Here is a 12,369-nt window from a genome sequence, read left to right as displayed (position 1 = left end):
TCTGCTCCAATTCAAAGCATGTTCAGGTACTCTGTAACTATTTCCTGTCCACTTACCAAGTGATAGAGAAAAAACTTTAGTGCACACCAAAGACTGAAGCACTTCAGGCTAGTCTAACTAGGGTATAGAAGAAATTTCTCAGTATTCCCTTTTATAAAAGGCACACCAAAATTTCTCAGTTGTATAAAACAGAAGTGTAAAGAAACAGACAACAATTTATGTGAAAAAACTCAACTGCAAGTTCAGTATGAAATGACTCCCTGTTCTCCTCCCTGTAACACAATGTCCAAGTCTGAGCATCCCAGTTTAGGAAGGATAGTGACAAAGGAAAGCACATCCAGGGAGGGTGACCAGGGTGGGGAAGGGTCTGAAACTGTGAAGGTTCTGCTGGGAAAAAGTGAAGACCAATCCAGGGAGGACATGAGGGCTTCAATTATCTTAAGCCTGCCAAGTACAAAAGGAACTAAAATTGTTCTGCCTGGCTGCAAAAAGCAGAATGAGGAGGGATAGGGAGGAGTTATAAACAGGCATATTTTAGCCTGATAGAAGGAAAAACTTCCTAACAATTGAAATTGTCCAAAAGCAAAATAGGCTGCCTAGTGAAACAGGATGTTTGCAAAAGTCAAGGCCTTCAAGGGGAGTCTAGATGACCATTTCCTGGAGAGAGGTATCATGGGGTTCTATCTTTCTCAACTACAATTGAACCTGATGAACCCTGAGGCCTCTTCCAATTGTGAATCTGTGATAAAATGCCGTATCTACTTGTGATTTTTTTTAAAGTTATAAAAGTATAGGAATATAATTTTTTTACTCAATATGACAAAAAGAATCTATTTGAAACCAAGAGTTAATATTTTATGTATGATCTGTATACCAAAGGGACCCAAAGGGCCCCAATGCATTTTGAGAATCTCCATCTTATCTGACATAGAACCTACCCAGGTGGAACTTGAGAATTAGAAGATCTAGGACTCTAGAACCCTCAAGGTTCACCAACCACCAGGTTCATAAAGCAAGGGTCTAAAAATATAGAAGAATTTTATTTATAAACTAAAGTGAACAGATATGACTTGCAACCAAACACTATCGTCATTCCAGAATCCAGGCTCTCAAAACAGCTGGCCTACAGAGAAATTAGCCTAGTACCTCAGCTAGAGATGTGACACCTCTTTCTTTTCTCTTTGTCACAATGCCAGAGTGCCTCTGTTTTTTTGATGGAATGGGGGTACAGGGCAAAATATTGTTTTTGTTTTTTATACCTAGGTCTCACAGTCATACCTTTCATAGAAAATTTCTTCGGGTAGAGGTGAGAATTGCTCTTACTGGGGCAATGAATGAGTATATTTTTCATTCTGGGGCAGCAGCAGGGGCAGTGCTGGGCCTGCAATCAGGAAAACCTGAGTTCAAATCTGGCCTCAGACACTTACTAGCTGTGTGACCCTGAGCAAGTCACTTAACCCTTTTACCTCAGTTTCTTTGTCTGTAAAACAATGAGCTAGAAAAAGAAGTGGCAAACCACTCCAGCATCTTTGCTAAGAAAACCCCAGTGGGGCCACAAAGAGTTGGACATGACTGAAACAACTGAAGGACAATTTTGCATTCATATTTGTTTATGGTGAAACAATGCTGTCTGGCTTCACCCTCCCCCAGCATCTTTTACTGAGTCTTAGGACTCAAAGGAACATTCCCACCATCTTCTTTCCATTTGTCTTGCTGCCTCCCATCTTCCTCCAAGGTAGCTGGACCAGGTTGAACCCCAGCCCAAAACATCTCCAAAAGGGATGATGGAGGGGCAAAACACACCACACAGGCTCTTGTAACTCTAAGATGAGGGTCAATATCTCCCATGCATATTTAATAGAGAAATTCTAATGGCATTTCTACTAAAATAGAAACAAATTGGATGTTCTTTCACCATTTCCAGGATATATTTTCTAAAATGCTAACTGTAGCATTTAAACATGTAAAAGAAAATAAAGTATTGATATTTATGAGGATATCTATATCTTCATATAACATGATTTTGTCTAGAGAAATCTAAGAGACTAAACAAAAAGTTGAAATAATAAATTACTTACGCAAAGCAGTGGGTTATAAGATTAGTCCACAAAAATCATTTGCATTTGCACATACCAGTAACAAAGACCAAAGAGAATTGGTTAAAAAAAGAGACGTGCTATTTATAATAATGAACAAAAATCAAATATATGAATATTAACCTGCCATTATATAATCTTTTATAAATACAATTTCAATTTTTACAAAGACAATTTCAAAATTGTTTTTTAATAAAAATAAAGGGAGAATTGAACAAGTGGAGAACTATCTCTATATGTGACTATAATTCTGCAACATAACAAAATTTCAATATTTCCCAAATTAATTTATAGATTGAATAATAAATTATAACAACTGTGGCTTTATTTTATAGTCCTAGAACAAATGATAATGAAATATATATGTAAAAACAAATATATATTTGCATGCATTTATAGTGTACAAGTATATTTAAGAGGAGCTATTAAAAATTAATATTGATGGCAGGTTACTCAGCTTGCCAGATTTCAAAACATCCTATAAAAAATATTATTATCAACTATTTGGCACTGGATACAACATAGAAAAACTAACCAAGAGCACAAAAAAATGTACATAATATGTCTTGCTTGGTACTTATTTTTATATTCTCCCCACAGAATGTGAAGGAAAAAGGAATGATGCATTTATTTCAGTTAGGAAGAGAAAATACATTTTATCCAACAAACCAAATGGAATAAATTATCGGAGAAAATATATTCCCTTATATTAATATTTTTTAAATTGAGTATAAAGAATACATCTAAGTAAAAAGGAGATTAACAGATTAAAAATGAGATAAATATAACTAACAAAATCCTTATATACAGAGTAAACATTTTAAAGAATAATCCTGCAGATACTTAACACCCACACAAAATAACTGGCATTGAAACCTTGAGCAAGTTACTTAACCCCAATTGCTTAGGGGCGGCCAGGTGGTGGTGGCAGAGTGAGTAAGAGTGTCGGCCCCAGTATTGGGAGACCTGGGATCAGTTCCAGCCTCCAATACTCAGCACCCAAACAAAAATAATAACTAGCCGTGTAACCTTGAGCAAGTTACTTAAGTTACTTTTAATTGCTTAAAAAAAAAAAAAAAGAACAATCCTATAAATGATTAAAGGATGAAAACAATGTGTTAAAAAAAATAATGACAAATCAATATGATCATAGGAATTAGAGCTAAAAGGGGCCTTAGGGATGATCTATTTCAATCCAGTCATTTTACATATAAGGAAATGGTCCAGAGAGGTCAGGTGTAAGTAACAGAGATGGGCTTCAAACCCACATCTTTTGACTTCAAATTCAGGGTTTTAATTTTCTTAATCATATTACATTTCTGTCAATAAATATTTGAAAAAATCATCCAAGCTTTCTAATAATCAGAGAAATTAAAGTTCAAATAGCTGTCAAGTGCCCCCTCATAAGCATCAAAGTATCACACTTAGATGTTAATTTAAAAGTGATGGCATTACAAGTGATTCTAAAGTGACAATATTCAATGTTGGCAAGGGTTTGGGGAAGGAGTGACTCTATTACAGTGTTACTAGCAATATAAAATTAGTGCAATATTTTTTGGAGAGTAATGTTGCTATACACAACGGGTTACCCTTTTGATCCCAGTACTATAGCCCTTTTGAAAAATATAATTTAAAAAGGAAAATGGGCCTGTCTGTACAAAAACAGTCACACCTCACTTCATTTTTAGTGTCAAAGAGCTGGAGAGGAAACCAAATAATCGGGGAGGATTTAAACAAAATATGTGTAATGTGTAATGTGTAATAATGTGTAATGTGATGAAATGTTATTTTGTCATCAAAATGGCAAATATGAGTAATTTAAAAACATGAAAAAAAAATTGAAGTGGGGCAGATAGGTGGCACAGTGGATAGAATGCCAGGCTTAGAGTCAGGAAGACTCATCTTCCTGATTTCAAATCTGTCCTCAGACACTCAATAGCTATGCGACTCTGGGCAGTCATTTAACCCTGTTTGCTTCACTTTCCTCATCTATAAAATGAGCTGGAGAAGGAAATGGCATCACTCCAGGGTCTCTGCCAACAAAACCCCAAAAGGGGTCATAGAGTCAGACAGACATAGCTGAACAACAACAACCCGAAGTGACAAAAGCAGAACAGATATACTGAATATTTATATGATTGTATTTTAAGAAACAACAAAACTTGATAGATTTACAAATGGAAAAGGCATCAGGGGGAAATTAAAACTCATTTTGTAGACACACATCTATATATATATATATATATATATATATATATGTATGTATGTATGTATATGTGTGTATATACATATATATAAAGTGTGTATACACTGATATATGTGTGTATGCATTTTACAATGTAAATACTTCTGAGTACATGATTATTTTCCCCTTACTATATATATCTGTATTTGTTCAGATAGTTCTTAAATTACAGAATTATTTTTAGAATTAATGGGGTCTAAATAGTTCTTGTCTTCCCACAATCTCCACTGTATTGGTTAACCCAAAAACTACTTAAGGGTTTTAACCCAGGTCTTAGGAAACTGATTTGGGTCCTGGAAACAGGTTTCTCTGGAGCTAAGGAACTAACGGAGTTGTACTGAAGTATCTCAGAGCATTCTACAAATCCAACCTAATGAAATTCCCTTTCCTCTAGTAATGCAAGTAGATATAATGCTCTCTTTACTCAGAGAGGTGGCTAGGGACCTGTGGAATGAAATGACTCATAAGTTGGTCCTATGACAAAGAGACAGAGACACTTAAAAGTTTCTCTTTCCCAGGTCATTGTTTTGAAGCCCTGACTAGTACTGAAGGCAAAGGAGAAGTTCGGTCTTAATATGAAAACTCCTTATTTATTGTGCATAGGACTACCAAAAATTCCCTGACATTTAGATTTGTGAGATCCTAACCTCGACCATCCAACCTCCCAAATCTCCCTTCCTTGAATCCCCCTTACCTGAATAAAATGGAGAGATGTGAAAAGTTCATCTGCATTTTTTATATTGATTGTGGCCAGTACTGTGAAGGGAAAGGAAAAACATGAATAAACTGTTCTGTACAATAAGTTATGGATAAAGGGAGGGATGCTAGGTGGCCTAAAGGAACCAAAATGCTTTTAGAACTTCAGGTTGGGGGAGTAGAACCCAACTGCTCCTTGACAATTTCTATTGGCTCATCCCTAAGCATCCTGGCTCTGTGTCAAAACTTGAATGTGCTAGAGAAACCATCTTAGCTCTACATATAGCAATGAATGAAGGTGAAATGACATAGATGCTTTACTGACTTTCTATGTGGTCAAAGCTTTTATTTTTAATAGTTTTTTTCCAATGACATGTAAAATCAATGTTTAATGTTGGGGGGTTTTTTATTTTGAATTTCAAATTCTCTCCTTAAAAAAAACACACAAAATTCTCTCCCTTTCTCCCCCTTCATTGAGAAGGCAAGCAATTTGATATAGATTATACATGTGCAGTCATGCAAAACATATTTCTATATTAGTCATGTTTTTAAAGAAAACACAGACAAAAAAAAGTTTTAAAGGTGTGGTTCGATCTTCATTCAGACTCCATCAGTTCTTTCTTTGGAGATGGATAACATTTTTCATCATGAGTTCTGAGGAACTGCCTTGGATAATTATATTGCTGAGAATAGCTGTGTCATTCATAGTTGATCATTGTGCAATACTGCTGTTACTGTGGACAACGTTCTTCTGGTTCTGCTCACTTCACTTTGTATTAGTTTGTGTAAGTCTCTCCAGGTTTTTCTGAAAGCATCCTGCTTGTCATTTCAGTGATATCCCATCACAATCATATGCCACAACCTGTTCAGTCATTTCCCAATTGATGGTAATCCCCTTAGTTTCCAATTTTTGGCCACCACAAAAAAAGCTGCTATAAATGTTTTTTTTACAAGTAGGTCCTTTTCCCTTTATGGCCAAGGCTTTTGACAAAAATTAGACCATGCCACGAGGGCATGTTTCCTGTGACCTTTAGGAAAGCATGGACTTTCTACTAGAGTAGGAGAAACAATGATCTATGAAAAGCTTTACTAGGGGGATTCACCTCATAGTACTATACCAGACAGAGAATTTCATAGGAGTTCTCTCATGTGGCAGGCAGAGCTAACGGGAAACCCTCCTAAAAGGAAGAGTAAAAAGAAGAGTTCAGTGATGATTCAGGTATACCAGTGGAGGCAGATTTCTCACCAGTGGCAAGAAACTTCTATTCCAATATTTCTAGATCTAATGGCCCATTTGAGGGTTGCCTTGCTCTGGGCCCCAACACAGTTCTTCAAATGTGTTTTCTGTTCTCAAATGTATTTCCCAGGACCTTCCTGTTCCTAATATCATTTTCTTGGTCTGCAATCTGCCAATAGCCCAGACAAATAAGCTAAATTTGGGAGAAATACTTTCACAGAGCTAAGGATAGTATGAGATGAATGCCATTCTCTGGAATCCTTACCATTTCAAAAAGAAGTACCTTTCCATCCTGTTAATCACAGCATAAAGACACCTCCACCTAGGAAACCCTACTGTCTAGTCCCAAACTATTATCCAAAACAATCTCAAGTCTCCAAAACAATCCAAAATAACTTCTGCGTCATCTGACTCATCACTATTAACAATCCTCTATCAATTTTACTATAGTCTGTATTTTCTTTTTCAAAATAAATTTTATTGATACCTTTTATTTTCACATCACCTATATTTCCCAGTGTATTCCCACCCCCTCCCCACCCGAGAGCTACCTCTTATAGTAAAGAATAAAAAAATAGGGGATTATATGCAATGTTCTACACCCATAGTCCCCCACTTCTGCAAAGAAGTTGGGGGGGAATTACATCTCAAGTCAAGTGTCTTCTTTGGGACCAAACTTGATCATTATAATTTCACAGTCTTCAGTTTTTATTGTTTTGTTGTTATTCTTCTTTACAAGATAGACTTCTGATAATTATGTGTTTGTCTTATCTCCTCTATTAAATAAACAGTCCTGTGAAGTCAAGAGTTGTATCTGGTATTTACTCCAAACCCTCAGTATAGAGTATAAGTATACTATAGAGTTTATCATTCCATGGATTCAACAGACCCACAGAATCTCAAAAGTTGGGAGAGGTTCATCTTCTCAAACTCAAACCTGAGCATCCCTGCAAAGTGGTTGATCCAGCCTCCACTTTGAGACTTCTAGTGATGAAAACCCCTCTGGTCCTGAGGCAGCCTGTTCCACTTTTTGACAACTCTAATTGCCAGGAAAAATCTTCCTGACTGAGATTAAACGTACCTCACCGAGATTTGTCAGCTGCTCCTAGTTCTGCAACTGGGACCCAGGATAACTATTCTGATCCCTCTTCCTCAGGACATCCCTTCAAACACTGAAAATTGTTCTTTTGTCCTCTACTAAATATCCTCTTCCCCAAGCTATACGTCCCCAGTTCCTTGGATTGATTGCTGCACAGCAGAGTCTTCAATGCTCTCAACATCTTGTTCATCCTTCTTTGGACATTCTCCAGCTTGTCAATCAATGTCCATCCCACAATAAGGCACTCAGGACTAAATACAGTATTCCAGATGTATTCTGACAAGGGTGGAGTACACCAAGACTCTCCCCTCCCTTGCCATGGGCATTGTGCCTCTCTTACAGCAGGTTAAAAGTAAAATTGCATTAGTATTTGCATCTTCCATGGCACTCTCCTGACTAGTCTCCCCTTTCCCCCCATATCTTTTTCACATGAACTGTTATGTGATCCTGTCTTTCCCATTCTATATTTGGGTTCAAAGAATCAAATACAGAAGTATGAGGGCTTTACATTTACCTCTTTCCTTATTAAGCTAAATGTTCTTCAATTCAACCCATTGTTTCAGCCTATCAAGATTTTTTAAAGATCTCATCAGTAACCCAACATATTATCTGTTCCTAACATTAGATAAGCATCATTTATGCATTTGTCTAATATATTAATAAAAATGTTGAATATTACAGTGTCAATACAGATCCTTGTCCACTCTACCAGAGATATCCCCCTCTGAGTTAACACTGATGCATTAACAATTAATCTTTTAGACTAATAGTTCAACCAGTTACAAATCCAAGTAACTGTACAATTAATTGTCTAGTCCATATCACCCAACTCATTCATAAGGATATTGTGAAAGACTTGCTGAAATCTAAGTATACTCTGTCGACAGCATTCCTCTGTTCTACTAGTCCAGCAACCCTTTCAAAAAAATGGTAAGGATTAGTCAGTGGTAGCCTGTTTTTTATGAACCCATTCTGGCTTTTAATGATCAATACCTTACTTTTTAAATGCTCACAAGTCATTCCTTTAATGATATATGCTAGAGTTTTTCCAGTCATCAAACTCCTTAATCACTTGTTAACCTCAAAGACTGCCTCAGGATAACTAGGCACCAAAATCAAGTTTGACTACATCATGTTCATAGCCAAGTCTTAATGAAGGAGTAACTCATTTGGGGCCCTGAAGACTGACCAATCAAGCAATGACAGTGATGCAGAGTACACTGCCTGGTCATATATCTCATCACATTCAAGCCTGTTCAGCTTTCCATTCCTGTTCTTTTAAGGCATCCTACCTCCCTGCACCCTCTAGTTAAATATTGCTTTCCTAACTGTTGGTGAGAATTGCATGGAAATTACATAGAATCTCAAAGTTGGAAGGGATTAGGAGGTCATCTAGTCTAATAGAATTAACCCTAATAGAATTATATTGGGCTTATATTAGGTTAGTGCTGTGTGTGTGTTATACATATGATATTCTAAACTTAAAAGTATTTGGGTGAGCATTTCCATGGTGGCAAGGTATATGACTTCAGAATGAACTTGAGGTGGAACCTTGAAAAAATGGAAAAACTCATGGCATTTAAAGCCATTATGCCTAGCATTTCATGGGAGGGGCCAGAAGAGGACACCAGAAAGGAATGTGGAGAAATATAGGAGCCCAGGAAGTAGCAGAATGGAGGAGAGAGGGCATTCCAGGCATGAAGGACAGAGAGAATGCCCAAGGCTAGGAGATGGAGTGTCTTGCTCATGGAACAGCCAGGAGAGCAGTGTCACTGTATCAAAGAGTACATATCAGAGAATAAAGTATAAAAACATTGGAAAGGTATGAGAGGACTAGGTTATGAAGGGCTTTGAATGCCAAACAAAACAGTTTGTCTTTGACTCTGTAGGCAATGGGGAGCCTATGAGGTTTATTGAGTAGGGGAGTGACATGATCAAATCCATGCTTTAGGAAAATCACTCTAGTGGCTAAATGGAGGATGGACTGGGGTGGGGAGAGACCCGAGGCAGGCAGACCCACCAGCAGCTACAGCAGCAGTCCAGGTGTGGAAGCAATGAAGGTGTCAGGGTCAGAGGAGAGAAGGGAGGGTATTTGAGAGATGCTGCAAAGGAGAGATGTCAACAAGTCTTGGTAACAGCTTGGATATCAGGGGTGAGAGGGAGGGAGGAATCTTTACAGGTTCTACCCTAGACCTTTCTCAAATGTGCCCACAATCTCAGCTGTTCTTCTTGTAGACAAGGAATGAATGACCAGAAGGAGCCTGCCTGACTCTCAGCCCTGCCTGGCCCTCCAATCAGCTGACTAGTTCGATGGACAGAGAGCTGGGTCTGGAATCAGAAGACCAAATCCAGTCAAATCCATCCTCAGACACTTACTAACTGGGCAAGGCACTTCACCTCTCTTTGCCTCGGTTTCCTCATCTGCAAAATGGGGGTAATAACAGCACCCACCTCCCAGGGTTGTTGGAGGATCAAACAAACCACAAGTTGTGGTGCCTCTCGTCCTGGGGATATGAGTGCCTCTGCCTGATCCTCCCTTCTTGTTATCTGGAAGCTCTGAAGGACAGAAGCCCAGGGAGAGGGGGTGTTTCACAAATCACATCATATGACGCAGGCAGGTGACAGAAGGACCACGCTGGCCTAGGCGGGAGAGCACAGAGGCCAGTGCAGATGCTCAGGAAAACACTGATACGAGCACTAACGGGAGCTCTGGTACCTGAGCTGTGCTGGCCAGGAGAAACAGGGGATGCAGGGATTTGCACATAAACAGGTGCAGGGATTATTTAGCGAGCCCCATCCCGCTGGTCTGCCCAGGAATGGGGACAGAGTGACATCTAATGGAGAAGGTGGGGAACTGCTGCTGAAACAGGAAAGGGCTCAGGCTTCAGGACCACCAACCAACACAAGCTTGGGGATTCCAGGGATGCTGAAAAGAAAACCTCTCTAGGATCTGCATTCTCACTTGCAGAGAGGAACAAACCCAGAGATGTACTCATTTCCTACCCCTTCGCAAATGGAATCTCTGCCCCTGGTCCTCTGGAGTGAACTGCCATGCTCTCAGAAAGCCCAACCCTGGGGCTGGTGTACTGAAATACTTCCAGTTGTAGAGAGGGGGAAGAATCCCCGCCTGCTGCTTAAGGGCACAAGCCCTGAGGCTAGCTTGCCAGCTGGCCACTCTGTCTACCCTGCTGTGCCTCAGACTTCCAGGAGACTTTTTTTTTAATTAAATTATTTATTTTTAGTTTTCAACATTCACTTCCTTAAGTTTTAAATTTTCTCCCCCTCCCTCCCCAAGACGGCTTACAATCCGATATGGGCTATACATATACATTCCGATTAAACACATTTTCACATTAGTTATGTTGCATAGAAAAATTATAACAAATTGGAAAAACCATAAAAAAAAGAAAAAATAAAATAAAGCAAAAAAGAAAAATAGTTTGCTTCATTCTGCATTCCAACTCCATAGTTCTTTCTCTGGATGTGGATAGCATTTTCTATCATGTGTCCTTTGGCATTGTTTTAGGTCCTTGCATTGCTGAGAAGAGCTAAGTCCATGCACACTGTGGCAAGAGACTTTTCTCACACCTTGAGGGATTACAGGGAGATACAAAGGAGAAAACCACAAAATCCAGACCTGCCAGGTCTCCCACAACCTATGTGAAAGCAAAAAAGGACAAAGAGCCCAAGGACAGAGCTATGAGGAAGAATAGCTGGTACTCAAACTGGAGAAGGTCCCCGCAAAGTCCTCAAGAACTGCACAGTAGATAAGGGGAGAAGCTCACGCCCAAACACTTCTGGGAAGCAATTTTCCAGGACCTGGACCCTTTGGCTACTTCAACATGCTTCCATGCTTCTTTTTCTGAAAATATACTCATTCTACATACATATGTCATGTTAGCAATGTAGGGCTCCATTACCTCTTTGTCTAATGCCTTAGGTCTCCTATAACTGTTCATATCAATGTTATCCGGAAGAGTAGAATATGCATTACCTCCTTTCAGTTTGCTTTTCCTCAACCCATCCTTATTGTCTGAGGTCATGAGCAGTTCTACAATTCCTCTCTTCAGCAGGGCCTAGAAGAAAACAATTCAACAACAAAATTATGAAAGCAATACATTCTAGGCAACTACATTCCCTACCTCAGGGTTTCCCACCATCAGATGGGGCAGACAGGCACACTGAGAGCACAAATGGCAAGCTATATAATTGAGGAAAACACACTTAAAATTAAGCATCAAAACCCCTGTATCCCAGAGATTGGGACTTAGCATCATCCATGCTTAGCAGGAGTGAAGTGGTAATTAAAGCCCCAATTAGCTCAGGTTCTTGTCACAGCTGGTGATATGACTATAAAGGCCTGGAAAACTACATGACTGCTTCCAGTTTGGGTCAGAGTAGACTCCCTTGACTAGTTTGGTGTCCCTAGGTTCAGTCACAAATGGAGACAGGGACACTGGGAATATCTGTCTTGCCTCAATGATATGCTGCACTAATAGAGACTTGACTAATAATCTCTCTCTGAGTTTGCCATTGTGAGTTAGGGAAGTTGTGGCTATCGCTCATGCCTAAACCACCAGCAGTTCATCTACTCAATTCAAGGGGGTATGCCCCACTCAGGACCCAAAGTAACAATCATAGTGTTTTGCCTGGGTAAAACCCTAAGGCAGCAGCTCAGCACATTCTGGGGATAAACCTCCCACATTATGTTCTAGCTGTTACTTTCCCCTCTGTTCGCTAATTCAGGACTTACAAGGTCCTTCTCTTTCATAGCTGTAGTGATGCAGTTTTTATAATAACCGACAGGTATAAGGATGAGGTGCTTCCTCTCATAGGGGTGTAGTAGGGTAGACAGTGAACAAACTATTGGTTCCCCAGACTTCTAATCCCTCATCAAGACCCTGCTGAGGCTGGGAGGTATTCCTAGAACCAAGAGCTGGAAGCTGGATGACATTTTCTCACAGGGACAATTACATGGTAGTGTCAGGATCCCCAT

At 39.3% G+C, this 12,369-nt stretch overlaps 1 protein-coding gene across 1 annotated transcript in view; it reads right to left on the bottom strand.

The window, feature by feature from the left end:
- Nucleotides 1-5,445: 5,445 nt before the first annotated feature.
- LOC138155076 (beta-galactosidase-1-like protein 2) overlaps nt 5,446-12,369 on the bottom strand; it is a 50,949-nt gene continuing 44,025 nt past the window's right edge. The window contains exons 5-6 of the mRNA XM_069080123.1: nt 11,368-11,449; nt 5,446-6,215 (exon numbers count right to left, since the gene is read on the bottom strand). Coding sequence (XP_068936224.1) covers nt 6,169-6,215; nt 11,368-11,449 — 129 coding nt within the window. The 3' untranslated portion in view covers nt 5,446-6,168. The remainder of the gene's footprint in view (nt 6,216-11,367; nt 11,450-12,369) is intronic.

This window comes from Petaurus breviceps, unplaced genomic scaffold (assembly GCF_028583685.1).
Source record: "Petaurus breviceps papuanus isolate PSGF00001 unplaced genomic scaffold, PetGlider_PUasm1.0 91133, whole genome shotgun sequence".
Classification (NCBI taxonomy): Eukaryota; Metazoa; Chordata; class Mammalia; order Diprotodontia; family Petauridae; genus Petaurus; species Petaurus breviceps.
The sequence above is the reverse complement of the archived record's forward strand: the minus strand, read 5'-3'. Positions and strand labels throughout refer to the sequence as shown.